Source organism: Pseudophryne corroboree, chromosome 4 (assembly GCF_028390025.1).
Source record: "Pseudophryne corroboree isolate aPseCor3 chromosome 4, aPseCor3.hap2, whole genome shotgun sequence".
Lineage (NCBI taxonomy): Eukaryota > Metazoa > Chordata > Amphibia > Anura > Myobatrachidae > Pseudophryne > Pseudophryne corroboree.
In genome coordinates, this window is record NC_086447.1 from 563,640,611 (window position 1) to 563,659,793 (window position 19,183).

Consider the following 19,183-nt stretch of genomic DNA (forward strand, 5'->3'; position numbering starts at 1 on the left):
ATACCATACTACACCCCCTCAGATGACAAGCAACACAAGGTTCAGATTTTCATCACTTACTAAATTACTAGCATGCTTGTTTTCTCTATGGCTGCAACTTTATTAAGAAAAAGCAAAAGGTCCTTTATTAAGATAAAAGAAAGGTGATTTCTGCCCAGACTGCCTTTCATTACATACTGTATAGAGAAGCAGCCATAACCCCTTTTTCTGCAAAAATGCAGGAAAAAAGGGGGATAACACCGCTTAAAACATTGACCCCTTCTTACCGTCTTGGTGGCTGTTTGGTTGGAGAAATTTGTCCTGCTCTGGTTAGCGATGTCATAGTAGTTTATAGCTAAGGATAAGACCATTTTTGGCCTAGATCTGATGATACAGCAATCTATAGGGAGGATAAATCTAGGAGGTTTTGGATGATACTGGTGGATCAGGATGCAATAATATGCAGATTTGGATCAAGGAAGTTTAATGTATACAAGATATTTAAGCAGTTTTTAGTATAAACTGAAAAAGTTCTTAAAACACTGAATAGCAATTAGCTGGAGTGTAAACTGTAATTATAGACTAAAATATCTGACACAGAGCATTATATATAAAAGTCATCAATCAAGTAACCTGCATTCACAAATAGCAGGAGGGGACCTTAAAACATACAAGTATTCAGGTTAAGCCATCATGGTTCAATTCCCATGTTAAAGGGATGTAAGGGACAGGGTCACAGATGTTACAACGCCCCAGCTGTAGTAGAACTGACAAAGGAAACAAAGGGACATGATCATTAAGCAACTATTCCAAAGGGACAGAGGTGATTTGGATAAACAAATGAGGAGATGGACATTTCAGCTGCTGCTGCACATCACTGGAACTACTGTAATTAGATCACTTCATTCTAAAGCAATAAATCCATCCAGATACCCTAATGTTGTTCGCACTACCCAACTGTTTATGTAGATCTTAAAAGTACCTGGTTTCATTATCTTCCCTCCACAAACTACAGGCAAGTCAACAGTCTAACACTGACCAATAGGAGAGCACTCTCTTGTCCATATACCTCTCAAGTTAAGTGTGTGCTTGTAAGATCAGACCACATATATCTCATGTGTTACATAAAAATACAAGTTGAGTTATATGGAGTAATGTATTCTGTATAATAATACAAAGTACTTTATTTACTAAACACCCTTACAATGTATTAAAACACTTTATCTGTGTTATACCTATGGCAATAAACTTGCAATGTTAAAATAAGAATGGTTATCAACTATCAGTAAATTTACTGACAGTCTGTAAACGCCAAGTAAGATTGCCTCCATATTTAAAAAGGAAAAATATAAAACATCTGTACATGAGCGTCAGGATGCAATGCTGAACAAAAGATACAGTATAAACCACAAGGACTGTCTAGAGCTGTGCACACTGAGGGGTGTATTCAATAATATTCGGATCCATTCTGACATGCATTTGTCGGAATGGATCCGACAACCCCTATTCAATGGACAGCCAAATCCGACTGTCGGAATTGAACCAAATCTGACCGTCAGATTTGGCCATACCCGGGGTCCTCTCCTGCTGTCAGCGGCGGCGGGGGGTGCAGATGTCGGTGGCCAGCGGGGGAAGTAACGGCGGCGGACGACGGGGGTGAGCTGGACAGCGGCAGGGGTAAGCTGAACGGCGATAGGGGGAGCTGAGATCAGCGGATGGCGGGAGAGCTGGCAGCGGGGGGACATGTCTGCGGTGGCGGGGGGGAGGTGCTGCAGGGAGAGAGGTGAAAGTTACCTCTCATCCCCGTATCCCGCCGCACCGCTCCCCGTATCCTCACCTCAATCCGGCTTGTTTTCAAGTCGGATTGAGTTTTTTGGAAAGGGGGCCAAAACCTGTCGGATTTGGCCCAATTTCCAACAGAAGCACGCGGATGGGCGGCTATTCTGCCGATCCATGTGTTTTCCGACAAGTCGGGAATTCCCAACTTGTCGGAAAAAAACTGCCCTAATGAATAGGTCGGAACCCCTTCCGACCTATTTCTGTCAGAATATGCAGTCTTTCCGACAAGATGGCAGCTTCCGACAGTTATTGAATACACCCCTGAGTCTTTATTGTAAATTATTGATCCCTTTTGATTGCCTTAATTTAGTGTTATGATACAGCTGAGCAAAATGCACAGAGTTGCCACACTATGATGAACACAAGGCCATTTTATGCAATGTAGCTATTCAGCAGATAATGCTGACATAGGATATCTAAATCTGTAAGAACGGAAAGGCGAAAGGCGAAGACGAGACAAAGGAAGTAACTTACTCATGAAATGGGTAAACGACAAACTGAATGACATGGAATGATTGTTGGCTGTAGCTGCAACAGTGTGAGCATTAGCAAGACGGCTGCAAGCTGAATTGTTCAAGGGCAGCAGTTCATAAAGTGCACATATAGTGTACCAGAAGACAAAAAACAGCGTCTGAGTACAAGGCCTGTGGTCGTAAATGGCTACAAGATGCTGGAGTGGAACAGAAAGTGGTCAGTCCCACAGACGGGCAACAGTGCATCAAATTACTTAGAATCTAAATCATGAACCAATTCTGATGGCCTTTCAACGAACAATACGTGCACATCACAGTGTCTGGGCTACGGAAGAAGAAGATCTGTCCGTACACCATTGCTATCTGCTGCAAACAGATTGGAATACCTCCAGTTTGCTCAGGAACACAGGAATTGGACAATAAATGATTGGAAACTGGTTATGTGGTCTGACAAATCACACTATGCAGATAGTAGGGTGAGGATATGAAAACAGCATTCGAAAGCCTGGATCCTTCTTGCACTGTCACAACTCTTCAGGGTGGCAGAGGTAATGTTATAGAGATGCAGTTCATCACATTTGGGGCAGTACGGATGGTGTAATGGTTAGCATTACTGCCTCAAAGCAATGAGGTCATGGGTTCGATTCCCACCATCGCCCTAACTGTGCGGAGTTTGTATATTCTCCCCGTACTTGTGTGGGTTTCCTCCGGGTACTCCGGTTTCCTCCCACAATCCAAAAATATACCGGTTGGTTAATTGGCTTCCAACAATATAGATTGCAAGCTCCACTGGGGCAGGGTCTGATGTGAATGGCCAAATATTCTCTGTAAAGCGCTGCGGAATATGTGTGCGCTATATAAATAACTGGTAGTAATAATAATAATACTCCTAATAAAACATACAGACAGCAGAATCCATGACTATAAGTATTCAAGCCATATTAAGGACAAAAGGTGGCCCAACAAAGTACAAACCTGGTGGATATAATAATTTGGCCCTCAATGTATATTCTAATTAAAATTACAGTCAACGGAATGTGGGTTATTGTCTTTCTCTGGTTCCATATGCATATCTGTTCACTAACATTGGGGCAGATGTATTAAGCCTGGAGAAGTGATAAAGCAGTGATAAGTGAAAGGTGATAACGCACCAGCCAATCATTACGGTTTGAAAAATGACAGGAGCTGATTGGCTGGAGCGTTATCACCTTCGATTTATCACTTTTTTATCACTGCATTATCATTTCTCCAGGCTTAATACAGCTGCCTTATTCTTAAAGGGATAATCTTATTTTGTAGTGACTTCTTAAAACGTGGCTGAATATTCTTGCATGCTGATTAAAAGTGACTTAAATCCTCACTTTTCAGCCAAGAACACTGAACACTACATTGACTTTTCAGTACAAAATAGTTTAAATAGTCATTTGGCTCTTAGCTCTACTAATGTAGTTTGAAGTGGTCAAGAATAATTCACTTCAAAATATGTAAGAACCATAATTAAGCTATGCATGATTAATATAGATATCTAAACACTGTTCTCTTAGTTAAAGAAGATTGTCCAGTAATACCACAACAGATATGTCTTTATGGGAGAGAAAACAAGACAATTCATAAAGTATTTCTGCAAAGTTACAGTTTATTTTTCTAATAGACATGCTTAGGATATTTGTTCTTAGAAACAATCTGCCATTTTCCTATTGCTACATTCTTCATGTGTTATGAGGGTAAAAGAAAGCCTCCAAATCCCAATCTTTTCTGGAGCTGGGATAATTTCCTGCACCTGTGAAAATACATTCATAGAAACTCTACACTTTCCATAAGAGGGGTCCTGTGGTCAAGGTATGCTAGCTACGCTCTCTGCCTGCAGTTCTCATCTGACACTTGGAAAACCTTGCTGAGTTGTGGTGTCAGCTCCTTCCCACACAAAACCACACCTTGTTTTATGTTGACTTTTAAATGTAGCACAATGACAACGCACCATGCTGATTCAGGCTCGTAAGCTTTGAACATTTACTGTATAAAGAGGTAAAACAAGGATTTTTGGTAGTCTACCAGCTTATAAATATGTATAGTACCACTCTCGGTGGGATGCCTCAGTACTTCCTACACTAAAAGTATAGGACAGATGTCAAAGAATATATTGTTGTGGGTGTGCATCTTTGCTTGCAGGGATGTACCTTTAAAAAAAATGACAGGAGCGGCACAAATATGCCACCCAGGAAATGACAGGAGCGGTACCAATATGTCACCGTGCACATGACAGGAGTGGTACCAATATGCCACCCAGCACACGACAGGAGTGGTACCGATATGCCACCCTGCACGTGCGCAGAAGAAAGCAAAAGACTCTTAAAAAGTCTTCTACATATGCGCTATGTTTCTGTCGATTATATGGCACCTGCGTCATGTTTCTGTATGCATTCACAGTATGATTTAAATATGCAAGTTTTGGTTTTTAATAGTTATATTTTTATTTTCAATTATATTTTAGCTACATTTCAATATTTACATATAAAGTGTTACTATAAAAATAAATAAAACATTTTTAAAACTTTTACCAACCAAATTTTCCAATAACTCTACTTTTATCCCAGTTCGTAGTATGTAAACTGTGCTCCTGCATTCTTGTTCAGGAAGACAGCATACTGAAACGTTATTGTGCTATCTCAGCTATTAGTGGCATGCAGTCGGACTTCCACCACCATGCAGGTTCATGTATGTGATCCAGTGCTATTTTTTCATAGTAATTTGGTCAGAGGTTTATACTAACCATATACAAGTCTTTTTTTGTGCTTCACCCACTCCTATTCATTAGATTATACAGAACCAGAGGCCTCCAGAACCCAGTATGACCAAAAAAGACTGCTTTGCATGTTTTTGAAGCACACTGCCGAAAAAGGGGTGTAGAGACGTGCATTCAAAGCCCGACCAGTTTCATGCCCAACATCCCCAGAAATGATGGGTTGCCCCAGGAGACATGTGTGGCTGTACTGTCGGCTACTACACTGTGACAGGAGCTTGAAGGGTGACACCCGGGTGCAGCCCACACCCCACATACCCCCCTTGTGACACCAATGTCCAGAACCACTCCATACGGGTTGGGTACGAAATCCTGCAGTCAGGATAGTCAGAAGACGAACAGCAGAATTCCAACAGACAGAATCCCGGTAAGTATTTTAACTCTACTCCTATCCCTAAATCTAACCCTAACCCACCCCTCCCACAGACTAACCCTAATCCACCCCTCCCACAGCCTAACCCTAACCTACTCCTCCTGCAGCCTAACTATAACCAAGCACTAGATGCGTAGGATTCGTTTTGAGTCACCGGAAGTTGCAGTGGAGACCTTTATCCAGCAAGTAGAAGCCCCACCTGCTTCATACTGGTCCAGCTGCTTCACTAAGTAGTTTGAGCATATGCAACTTTGCATAGAGTCCTCCGGTGAATACTTTGAGAAAATGTAATATTTATACCCCTTTTACACCAAAATCCCGGGTCTGACCCAGGATTTGGAACACGGTTCCAAGCCGGGTCAGACCTGGGACTCCCCCATTTACTGTGCAGTGCAGATCAGGGATATTCCTGGATCAGCACCGTTTACACTGCACCCGGGTGCAGTGTCTTGTGGGCCGGCGCTTAGAGATTATGTCATCTCCAAGCGCCGGCCCACACTGCAGATCGGGACTCCGGAGCGTCTCGCCGGGGGCAAGCACAGCAATCTGGATGCTGCTGTGCTGCCCCCAGCCTCCGGCGCTTCCAGGCACCAGACATGGTGCTGCTGTCTGCATAGACAGCATGTGCAATGTCACCAGCCGCAGCATGGCAACCAGCACGGCGCACGCTGTCTGCATAGACAGCGTGCGCCGTGACCCCCAGCCTCCCGACCGCCCACCGGACAACACTGCGGTACAGGAGGTTTGCCATGTTGTAAATGGGTGCCTGGTCGGCTGACCCGGCTTACCCATTTACACCGCCTTCTTCCCGGGTCTTACCCGTGTCCAACCCTGCGTATGTGCCGGGTTGGATTCCCGGGAAAGTGGAGCCGGGGTTTAGGAGAAGGACCCTTTTACACCGCCTGCAGTCCCGGGATTTTGCGCGCTCCCGTGCAAAATCCTGGGATATTTCAGGTGGTGTAAAAGGGGTATTACTTTGCTTGTAACTTTAATACTTTTTGTGCATCCAGAAACTTGTGGCATACGCATCGTATATGGCTTCTGTCACTTTTAAATAACTAAGAAAAAGTAAAAATAAATGACAGCTGCTAATAACTTTATCTATCTTGAACACTTTGATAACCGCTCACTCTTACACAGGGGTACTAGTGAACTTTACACGCAAGACAAACTTATGGTGAACAGAAAAGTTACAGAAACAATAATAAAGTTATAAGGCAATCCAAAATTGTATCTGTGGAATTCTCAAATAATTCTACTCCAGTTTTTCTTTACTTACATAAACAGCCTCCCATTATGTGCAGGGCAATCACAAAGGTGCCAGTTTAGGTATGATGGTCATGATTTGAGGAGACTGCCATCTATCATTTCAAAAAGCAAAGACTTTTCAAACACAAAATCCCCAGTTACATGTCATCAAAACCTGCCACTGAAAATAGCATTTATGTTCCATTTCATAAGAACTTGGCATTTCTGGCTAATATACCTGGAGTTGTGGATTGCCAATAGTAAAGGTGAAGGATTTTAACACAGGCGGAGCTTTATTGGTAAATTTCCTGTTGTTAAGGAATTATTATTGTTATAGGGGAGTTGCCCTTCTCGCAAATGACTTGCTGGAGTGCTCCTCAGGCAGGGTGACACCTTACTAGGCAGAGCAGTTATCTACCTTGTAATGTTTTGCTGTCACTGTCATGTCTGATGTGCAAGATGGGAAACAATAGACCAGCCAGGGATTGTTAGCGCCTAGATGAGGATAGAACCCTGTGAGCATAGTGTAGACCCCATACAATAGCAGTACACAGGGTGGCACACTTCCTATTGCTTGCTTCTGTCATGTCAAATGTGAGCTAGGTTAAAGCGAATGCTGTCACAATAGCAGTCACTGTTACTGTAGCAGCATGCTCTGAGCTGGCTGGCAAAATCTCTTGGCATAAATAATCTAATAATTGCAGGAAATCAGCCAAACAGCTTTGGAAACCATATACATAACAGTCAGTAAGCCTATAATACGTGTTAATCAGGGGCGGAACAGCGTGTTGCTGGGACGTTTTGCTACATTTGGGTAGGGCACAGCAATGCCTTCCTAGCATCCGAGACAATGCTCTACTCTGAAAAGAGCAAGGTGGGGGGGGGGGGAGCGGACCTCTATTAAGTATGCACAGGTTCTACTCATGCCATTGCTTCACTGAGGATGCGCCACACCTATGCATGCTCAAAACAGATCTCAGTTCTGTATGGTTTAGAGCAGAGGTGATGCCATGTATTTCTGTGCGTGTAGTGGCTGCACCGCCTGCAATGGTGGCAGTCAAGGGACTGAGATTAACATATACACCATTCTTGCCGTCTCTGCCTAGTTCCCTTCCGGGAGTTTCCAGAGGTCAGTTACTGGTGCCCAGTGCTGAGACAAAGCAAGTAGCATCATCGCACAGAGGGTGTCGGGCCATGATAACACCATCTGCTGAGAATAGCATCACCACAACCCCTGCCCTGTCCATTTCATTAGCCCATGAGTACTTCTCAAAATTCGGTGGTTTTCTGGATGATGAAGGCTACACAAAATCTTTGCCTACACTATGAAACGGTTTTAGAATTAGAAAACGATCCAGCTGCTGGGTGTAAGATATTCGTCTGGAAAAAAAACTTTTGGGATAATGGGGGAAAAAAATATAAAATGCACAATCCTATCTAGAGCTGTAAGGAGACATGATCTATATAAACTCCAAAAAATTAAAAATAGAGCTGGCCAGTATAGGCCTCAATTAGAATTATGAGCAAATCCAGCTAACTTGTGCAATTTCTCACCTGGAGAAACCCAGGCTGCAATGCAAAGGTTGCAAGTGCAGTTTTACTTGTTGGCTGCATGCAGGAAAAAGACTGGCTGCTTTGCATGTACTACACAAATAGTGAGCAGTTATATTTTTACATTGGAGAAGAATTCAGCCAGGACACCTCACTTCCAACTCAATTTGTTTTTACCAATGTGCACCTGCTAGCTGGCTTTACTCACAACTGTAAATGAGGCTCTGTGTGTGCAATATGCATGAGCAGCCAAACCTGCCCTCCATACAAAAAAGTTTGCTTGCATAACATGCTTTGCTCTGCTGCAAATTCTTCTCCAGGGCAAAATGTTCCGTCAACTCCAAATTATCCTCTATGTGTCAAGTGCCAAATGAAGTCCATGCTGACAGCAATGCACCTGAAGTAAAGGCTATTTTCAAGCAGGAGATGCTTAATGCAATAAACGGATATAGAGTTATATACAATTCTATGACAGTACGGAAAACATTTTTTTTTTTTAAGACTCTGGGTGCTACAACACCTGTTTAGATGACTGGTAAGGTTTTAACTTGAATTGTTCACTGCCTTGTACTGCGAGGAAACAATTTAGCATGTTAGTTGTAGACTTAGCTGGGTAGACGCTAGACGATTCTGGATCGTGACCGACAACACGACTGACGGAATGATATGTTGGTCGGCCATACACACTGAACATTAGATTTGACGACTGCACGATATATCATTCAGCGGCCAAAGCCAGGAGTGTGTCAGGGACTCAGGGTCGACGCAAATTAGGTCGACACCACTTAAGTCTACAACAATCGGTCGACACACCTTAGGTTGACATGGACAAAAGGCCAACATGGACAAAAGGTCGACATGAAAAAAGGTCAACATGAGTTTTTTATGTTTTTTTGGTGTCGTTTTCTCTCTGTAATGTGACCGGGAACCCCAATTAGTACACCGTGTCCCCTCGCATTGTGAGCTGCTTCGGGCAAGGTGCCTCACTCCGCTACCGCTGCGCTCGGCACAGGTTACCGTTCCCAATTGTAGTCCACGTGGATCGTAAAGTATGAAAAAGTTCAAAAAATGAAGAAAAAAAAAGTGAAAAACTCATGTCGACCTTTTGTCCATGTCGACCTAAGGTGTGTCGACCTATTGGTGTCAACTTAGGTGGTGTCGACCTTATTGGTGTCGACCTGGAGTCCGGATACCGCCAGGAGCATGTTGTCATTAAAGATATCTTCTAATCCGCTTGCACTGCAGGCAGATCAGAAGACACGAGGAACATCACACAGGACTCAGAGCGCGCAATAGTGCATATACGCTGTGGACGATTTGTCCTTCCAATATATCGTCAGACTCTAGTGCAGTTGTTTCCAAACTTCTTTGAATCACGGCGCCCTAGAATTTCAGAATTTTTTTCACGGCACCCCTAGGCCAAAAATCTCTTATTGAGAAAGTTTTAAAGAAATATTACATTAAGTAGATTGCATTTATATGTCATCCTTATGGTCAGTTGTATGGTGAGGGACAAGATTTGCTTCTGTTTGGCCACATATTTTATGACTGGCAGCCACCAGCACTGGTTTTGCCTATTATATTGACCATGAATAATTTGAATTGGTCCTGGACCACCAACCCAGGGCACCCCAGCAAGTGTCCCGAGGCACCCCAGGGAGCCACGGCACACAGTTTGGGAACCTCTGCTCTAGTGTTTACCCAACTTTAGGCTTGACCATAAAGTATGCCCACTTGGGTGGAAGTCAATATACATCTGCACATTTTTGAATGCTCGTCTTTAGAATCTTAACTGTAGAAGCCTCCAAAAAAATAGAATCTCTGTAGAAGCCTCCAAAAAAATATTAAGCAATCAAGTGATAACTGCTCCTGTCTTGTGTAGGCACAGAATTTCTGCTTGTAAGGAGCATATTTCAAAGATACATTCAAACCAAAATAAGACATCTCAAAATGGCCTGCTAAACCTGCGTGTTCACACTCTACTTGTATTCCACTTGCAAGTGCAAACCACTCCAAAACTAATGGGCTGCAAGTATACATGCGTCGAAAAATGCTGGCACAAGTTGTGTTGTGCGTAGATGCAATGCGACTAATTTACATGAAATCCAAGAATATATAAAGCCCTGATTTAGATATGTCAGACTAGCATTTGGAGACAGTCCATGGGATGGAGCAGAACATAGTAACTAGACATGCTGTACAAATAAACAGGTTAGGAAGTGTATGTGGAATGCTCTGGATGGGTGGTTAGGTTAGCCCAGATGAACTATTTTGATTGACATAATTGTTCATTTTAATACTGCATAACTGGGTGTGCTCTCTCTGGCAATACCTGTTGTGTATGGGTGTGTTTTCACAGATGGGCAAGGTGCACTGGGGAAAGTCTGTGCTGTACACATATACATGTAATTATAGACATAATATTGACAGGGATGGGTCTGGTGAGCAACAGCCTCATAAAAATGAGCTGATAAGTTGCCATTTCAGAACAGTGCACATAGAGTCGAGAGCAAGGAGCAGGCTTTGCACTAATATGTGATGTATCCCAGCACAGTGCTTACAAGAAGACAAAGGCTCACTCATGTCTGTATGGAGAACTTCCTAGGGCCAAGTACATAACTGTGTGTATATTATGGCGCTGGGGTACAATCTCTAACAATAGTAGTGACCAGCAAAGGCTGCTACACAAAGCGGCCGGAACGTTCAATGACTAACAAAGGCGCATATGCGCTGTGCCATGTACATGGGATAAGTGACTTACGGACTGGCACCTTCCTGTGGTCCAGGTGGGAGACCGTGTGGTGCAGGGATGCCAGGCGGCGCTGCAGGCGGGCACTGCGCTCCCCCAGGGTCACCGCTTGCCCATGGATGCTGGAGAAGATGCCCTCAGCGTGCCGGGAGAGGTCAGACAGCTGCTGGATGATGCGCAGCATGGAGTGCACACTCACTTCTTGGAGTGAGGAGAAGAGCAGATGTGGCGCATCCCTGGGTGCCCCCCCATCACCGGCACCCACTCGGCACACATGGCCGGGCTCTACTATCCTCAGGTGGAAAGGCATTGCCCCGGCTGCCAGGCACCAGTCACTTCCCAATGTAGTGCGGGTGATCCAGGATGTATCCGAGTAACCCTATACTCCTAGGGTCAGATCAGGCTGTGACCCGACTGCCTGCATGTGGGGGAGCCAGAGCTGGAAGCCTGGCACGGTGTGGGCAATTTGTGTAACTTCCAGGCGGGCACCCTTCATCTGTATTCCTGGCACACAGTGACGGAGTGCCCGGGTATTCTGCACCAGCAGCGCCAGGAGTAGAGCCAGTCTCACAGACACACAGCGCTCCCCGGTGTGCCCGCCACAGATGCTCCTTATTGTCCAAACTCTGGGGCAGCGGACGGAGCCCCCCGTATCCAGCAGCCCGTGTCCTGAGGTCCTCTGATCACGGGCGAGAAGTCAGCGCATCTCTAGTGGGTACAGTCTCTGCCCCCGCTGAGGGGACACAGGCAGCGGCGGGGACAGGGCAGTCGGTGTAGCAGCGCAGCCACTCAGTGTGTGTGTGTTTCAAATGAAACAGGAAAAGAGTCTCTCCCCCTCCTCCTCCTCCTTCTTCCCCACCTCCTGTCCCGTGTGTACAGTCTGCAGCGCACTCCAGGGGAGGGGACGGAGGGGAAGTGCTCACAGACAGTCCCAGCCAGGAACACAGCAGCCAGAGGCTGAGCAGCAGCAGCAGACACCTGTAGATCCCAGTATCAGCCACAGATGCGTCACATGATCCATGCTCAGGGTTGCTCTCGCTGCAGGACATGCTCATTGTCACCCTCACACATACCAGTCCCGGGAGAGCAGACATCTTTCCCAGGGCAATCTGCATCAAGCTTTGCATTTTGGACCTTATTCAGTAACAAAAAGCAGAATTTGCAACTCACATGCTAACTGGCAGCCGGCCCATAGCAGCTTGTCCAGCATGCTGTCCGCCGGCCACCCACTGTGATCACGCTGAAATTGCGGCGCAATCACAATTTCAGAGTAATCGTAGAAACGCCGGATGCCCAGCACCATTTTTAAGATTGGAGAAGCTGCGTGTGATGACACTCAGCCGCCCCGATCGCCATAGACACGCACCTCGTTCGTGCCGATATGCCACCGTTCCCTGCTGCCGCCCCAGCAACGCTCCGTCTCCACCTTGGGAAACGGAGCGTTGCCGCCCAGCGAATACTGGCAGAGGCTTTCGTAATTACTGCGGGTCACCCCTTTTAGAATGTAAGCTCTCACGAGCAGGGCCCTCTTCCCTCATGTGCTTATCCTTTTTCTTTAATAATCTTCAACTACACCAAATCCAGCAGTCTCCTGCCACCTCATACTTATTCCAGTGTCATCTGCTGATGTAGCTATATTTATTTACCCGGTACTTGTCTTATATTGTCTACAACTGTAAAGGGGGGTACTCACGGAGCGATAATCTAAGCAATCTGACTAGGGGGGTCATTCCGAGTTGATCGCTAGCTGCCGTTGTTCGCAGCGCAGCGATCAGGCTAAAAATCAGCATTTCTGCGCATGCGTGTGGGCCGCAGTGCGGACGTGCGATGTACTTTCACAAAAAACTATGCCGTTTCACACAAGGCCGAGCGACTCTTTTCAGTCGCTCTGTTGATCGGTGAGTGATTGCCAGGAATGGGGCGTTTCTGGGAGGTAACTGGCCGTTTTCCGGGAGTGTGCTAAAAAACGCAGGCGTGTCAGATAAAAATGCAGGCGTGCCTGGGGAAACGGGGGAGTGGCTGGCCGGGCGCAGGGCATGTTTGTGACGTCAAACCAGGAACTACTGTAAATAGACTGATGTGATCGCAAGGTAGGAGTAGGTCTGCAGCCACTCTGAAACTGCATGAAATAATTTCTGCACTGTTCTGCTAACCTTTCGTTCGCACTTCTGCTAAGCTAAGATACACTCCCAGAGGGCGGCGGCTTAGCGTGTGCACTGCTGCTAAAAGCAGCTAGCGAGCGATCAACTCGGTATGAGGGCCTAGATTGCTTAGATTTTAAGCATGATCGCTCCGTGTGTACCCCCTACAGCAATAGCGATGCGCGCTATCGCTGGTGCTAGATTGGCCTGCCATGCAGGTCGCTCATTTCACCTGCTGGGTGAAATGAGCGCCCCCCCCCCATCCCCCGTAGGCTCAGCACACATCGCGCTGTGCTGAGTGGTGGGAGAGATGTGTGCTGAGCGGTTCGCTCAGCACACATCTCTCCCACATCGGCCCATGAATACGGGCCTTTAGTTGCTGTTTTCCTGTTTTGATAATTTGTTTATGTACTCTGTATCCTTGTGGCGCCATATAAATAAAGAATAATAATAATGCGTAGGACGGGCCCTGCACATGCGCCCATGGGGCGATCGCAAAAAAATTCTGGTTGGATCGCAATTTGCTTTGCTTGCAATGTATCCCATTACTCTTCACAAGCATATTAACGCCATATGCTTGAAGAAAATCTAAGAGCTGTCCCTTTACAAGTCAAAATAACGTCCATGTGGACATTCAGAACTTACTACATTCTTGTGACGGGTATAGTATGGTATGCCGGCTCCCGGCGGCCAGCATACCGGCGCCGGAATCCTGACCGCTGGCATACCAACAGCTGGGCGAGCGCAAATGAGCCCCTTGTGGGCTCGCTGCGCTCACCACACTGCAGGCACGGTGGCGCGCTATGCGCGCCACGCTATCTATTCTCCCTCTAGGGGGGTCATGGACCCCCAAGAGGGAGAAAAGTTGTTGGTATGCCAGGTGTCGGGATTCCAGCGTCGGTATACTGTGCGCCGGGATCCCAACAGCCGGCAAACTGAAGACCACCCCTTGTGCCAACATTCTGACTGCATACTGCATAACTGTACCAAGAGCCTGCACTGAAACTCTTGGAAAAGTGCTGGTTTCTGCCAACAAAGAGATGTGTTCAGCTCCCTGTGCACCATTGTTCTGTGTAAAAACAGGAACCCTTTCAATTACACATAATCTTTATTCCTTCTAGATCATTAAACATCTAGAGACAATCATGTCTGTCCAGCATATAATTGTGTCTGTTAGATTGAGAACATAGCGGCACCTGCTGCTGGGTGCAACTGCATGCAATGCTGACTGGGATATGGGGAACACTGTGTGGCATTATAGAAGGGCATGGTGTGGTATAACAGGGGACACTGTGTTTGGGTGACATTGTTTGGCATAATAGTGGTGCACTGAATGGCAAAATAGCAGTATACTGTGTGGCGTATGGAGGGCTCTGTGAACCATAATAGTGTACACTGCAATGTATGGGCATCACTCTGTGACATAACAGGATACAAGTAGAGGGGCACTGTGTGGCATAAAGGTGGCACTATTTGTCATTATATCATATTATCGGTAGGTGTCTCCACAAATGTGTTGCCCTGGGCACCCGACAATCCTTAATCCAGCACTGACCCTCTTCCATATCTCTGTGACCGAAGGACAAAATCTTAACATTTTGCATTTAGGTCTTGCAAACCATGTGTATTAATATTTTAATTGACATAGGTAATAGGGACAGAGTTTGCCGGTGGTGCGGGATGAGTTTTTTTTTTAAAGCTGCTATCATTTACAAGGCAAAACCATGTCTTGTAAATGATTGCCGCTAGGGTGGCCAATCCCGGGCCTTTTTTTAAATCCCGGAATCAAGATTGAAAAATGTTCAATCCCGGGATACCTGGGATTGGCTGGATTTCAGTGGCCCACCCCTCCCCCGCCCTGCCCAGGTCAAATAAAGCACAATAATCTCACAGGGCGGGCGGGAGGAACACTTCCTGAACGGGCAGTGTGGCGGTGAGGTCCTGCGGCTGTGCAGCATGACATAAAGTCAGAAGTTATGCTGCGCAGCCGCCGGATCTCACCGCCAGAGTCGGGGGAGATGAAGGAGCCGGGCAGCGCCTGAGCGCCCTGAGGATGCTTAACACTGCCAGACATATCCAAAATAAGAATTTACTCACCGGTAATTCTATTTCTCGTAGTCCGTAGTGGATGCTGGGTACTCCGTAAGGACCGTGGGGAATAGATGGGCTCCGCAGGAGACTGGGCACTCTAAAAGAAAGATTAGGTACTATCTGGTGTGCACTGGCTCCTCCCTCTATGCCCCTCCTCCAGACCTCAGTTAGGGAAACTGTGCCCGGAAGAGCTGACACTACAAGGAAAGGATTTGGAATCCAGGGTAAGACTCATACCAGCCACACCAATCACACCGTACAACTCGTGATAACTATACCCAGTTAACAGTATGAATAACAACTGAGCCTCACTGAACAGATGGCTCATAACAATAACCCTTTAGTTAAGCAATAACTATATACAAGTATTGCAGAAAATCCGCACTTGGGACGGGCTCCCAGCATCCACTACGGACTACGAGAAATAGAATTACCGGTGAGTAAATTCTTATTTTCTCTGACGTCCTAGTGGATGCTGGGTACTCCGTAAGGACCATGAGGATTATACCAAAGCTCCCAAACGGGCGGGAGAGTGCGGATGACTCTGCAGCACCGCATGAGCAAACTCAAGGTCCTCCTCAGCCAGGGTATCAAACTTGTAGAATTTTGCAAACGTGTTTGACCCCGACCAGGTAGCAGCTCGGCAAAGTTGTAATGCCGAGACCCCTTGGGCAGCCGCCCAAGAAGAGCCCCCTTCCTCGTGGAATGGGCTTTTACTGATTTAGGATGCGGCAGTCCCGCCGCAGAATGTGCAAGTTGAATCGTGCTACAGATCCAGCGAGCAATAGTCTGCTTAGAAGCAGGAGCACCCAGCTTGTTGGGTGCATGCAGGATAAACAGCGAGTCAGTATTTCTGACTCTAGCCGTCCTGGAAACATAGATTTTCAGGGCCCGGACTACATCCAGCAACTTGGAGGCCTCCAAGTCCCGAGTATCCGCAGGCATCACAATAGGTTGGTTCCAATGAAACGCTGATACCACCTGGGGCGAAATTGGGGACGAATCCTCCATTCTGCCCTGTCCCTATGGAAGATCAGATAAGGGCTTTCACATGACAAAGCCGCCAATTCTGACACACGCCTAGCCGAAGCCAAGGCCAAATATATATGACCACTTTCCACGTGAGATACTTCAACTCCACGTTCTGAAGTGGCTCAAAACAATGTGATTTTAGGAAAACCAACACTACGTTGAGATCCCAAGGTGCCACTGGAGGCACAAAAGGGGGCTGAATATGCAGCACTCCCGTAACAACGTCTGAACTTCAGGCAGCGTCTTTCCAAGCCTATAACAGCGTAGGAATCACTTCATCTGGAACGCCCTTTTCCGTTAGGATCCAGCGTTCAACCGCCAAGCCTTCAAACGCAGCCGCGGTAAGTCTTGGAACAGACAGGGCCCCTGCAGTAACAGGTCCTGTCTGAGAGACAGAGGCCATGGGTCCTCCGAGATCATTTCTTGTAGTTCTGGGTACCAATTGGCCAATCCGGAACTACGAGCATAGTTCTTACTCCTCTCTTACTTACTATCCTCAGTACCTTGGGTATGAGAGGAAGAGGAGGGAACACATAAACCTACTGGTACACCCACGGTGTCACTAGTGCGTCCACAGCTATCGCCTGAGGGTCTCTTGACCTGGCGCAATACTTTTTTAGCTTTTTTGTTGAGGCGGGACGCCATCATGTCCACCTGTGGCCGTTCCCAACGGTTCACAATCTGCGTGAAGACTTCCGGATGAAGTCCCCACTCTCCCGGGTGGAGGTCGTGCCTGCTGAGGAAGTCTGCTTCCTAGTTTTCCACACCCGGAATGAACACTGCTGACAGTGTTAGCACGTGATACTCCGCCCATCGGAGAATCCTTGTGGCTTCTGCCAACGCCATCCTGCTTCTTGTGCCGCCTTGTCGGTTTATATGGGCGACAGCCGTGATGTTGTCTGACTGAATCAGCACCGGCTGGTTTTGAAGCAGGGGTTCTGCTTGCCTTAGGGCATTGTAAATGGCCCTTAGGTCCAGAATATTTATGTGTAGGGAAGTCTCCTGACTCGACCATTGTCCTTGGAAATTTCTTCCCTGAGTGACTGCTCTCCAACCTCGGAGGCTTGCATCCGCGGTCACCAGGACCCAGTCCTGAATGCCGAATCTGCGGCCCTCGAGAAGATGAGCACTCTGCAGCCACTACAGCAGAGACACCCTGGCCCTCGGGGACAGGGTGATCAGCCGATGCATCTGAAGTGAAGATGCGATCCTCACTTGTCTAACAGGTCCCACTGAAAGTTCCTTACATGGAACCTGCCGAAGGGATTGCTTCGTAAGAAGCTACCATATTTTCCAGGACTCGCGTGCAATGATGCACCGACACCTGTTTTGGTTTCAGGAGGTCTCTGACCAGAGATGACAACTCCTTGGCCTTCGCCTCCGGGAGAAACACCTTCTTCTGTTCTGTGTCCAGAAACATGCCCAATATCAGCAGACGCGTCGTAGGAACCAGCTGCGACTTTGGGATATTCAGAATCCAGCCATGCTGTTGTAGCACTTCCTGAGATAGTGCTACTCCGATCAACGACTGCTCCTTGGACCTCGCCTTTATAAGGAGATCGTCCAAGTACGGGATAATTATAACTCCCTTCTTTCGAAGGAGTATCATCATTTTGGCCATTACCTTGGAACACACCCTCGGTGCCGTGGACAGACCAAACGGCAACGTCTGGCATTGGTAATGGCAGTTCTGTACCACAACCTTGAGGTACACCTGGTGAGGTGGGTAAATGGGGACATGTAGGTAAGCATCCATGATGTCCAGTGATACCATGTAATCCCCCTCTTCCAGGCTTGCAATAACCGCCCTGAGCGATTCCATTTTGAACTTGAACTTCCTTATGTAAGTGTTCAAGGATTTCAAATTTAGAATGGGTCTCACCGAACCGTCTGGTTTCGGTACCACAAACATTGTGGAATAGTAACCCCGTCCCTGTTGAAGGAGGGGAACTTTTATTATCACCTGCTGGAGGTACAGCTTGTGAATTGCCGCCAGTACTACCTCCCTGTCCTGGGTAGTAGTTGGCAAGGCTGATTTGAGGTAACGGCGAGGGGGAGACGCCTCGAATTCCAGCTTGTATCCCTGAGATACCACTTGTAGAACCCAGAGATCCACCTGTGAGCTAACCCACTGGTCGCTGAAATTCCGGAGACGCGCCCCCACCGCACCTGGCTCCGTCTGTGGAGCCCCAGCGTCATGCTGTGGACTCAGTAGAAGCAGGGGAGGATTTTTGTTCCTGGGAACTGGCTGTCTGGTGCAGCTTTTTCCCTCTCCCCCTGCCTCTGGGCAGAAAGGAAGCACCTTTGATCCGCTTGCCTTTCTGAGGCCGAAAGGACTGTACCTGATAGTACGGTGCTTTCTTAGGTTGTGAGGGAGCCTGAGGTAAAAATGTCGATTTCCCAGCTGTTGCTGTGAATACGAGGTCCGAGAGACCATCCCCAAACAATTCCTCACCCTTATAAGGCAAAACTTCCATGTGCCTTTTAGAATCAGCATCACCTGTCCACTGCCGGGTCCATAATACCCTCCTGGCAGAAATGGACATTGCATTAATTCTAGATGCCAGCCGGCAAATATCCCTCTGTGCATCCTTCATATATAAGACGACGTCTTTAATATGCTCTATGGTTAGCAAAATAGTATCCCTGTCGAGGGTATCAATATTATCTGACAGGGTATCAGACCACGCTGCAGCAGCACTACACATCCATGCTGAAGCAATTGCAGGTATCAGTATAGTACCTGAGTGTGTATATACAGACTTCAGGATAGCCTCCTGCTTTCTATCAGCAGGCTCCTTCAAGGCGGCCGTATCCTGAGACGGCAGTGCCACCTTTTTTGACAAGCGTGTGAGCGCCTTATCCACCCTAGGAGATATTTCCTCACCTATCCTCTGGCGGGAAAGG

The 19,183-nt window shown here is 46.9% G+C and overlaps 1 protein-coding gene across 3 annotated transcripts in view; it reads right to left on the bottom strand.

The window, feature by feature from the left end:
• NHSL1 (NHS like 1) overlaps positions 1 to 11,908 on the bottom strand; it is a 349,242-nt gene extending 337,334 nt beyond the window's left edge. Inside the window, exon 1 of one of the 3 annotated variants that reach the window (XM_063917429.1) lies at positions 11,025 to 11,905. In XM_063917429.1, the coding sequence (XP_063773499.1) occupies positions 11,025 to 11,322 (298 nt within the window). In that variant the 5' untranslated portion in view covers positions 11,323 to 11,905. Of the gene's footprint in view, positions 1 to 11,024 lie in introns of all 3 variants that reach the window. The other 2 variants (XM_063917432.1, XM_063917435.1) reach the window with 2 other exon arrangements.
• Positions 11,909 to 19,183: the final 7,275 nt, after the last annotated feature.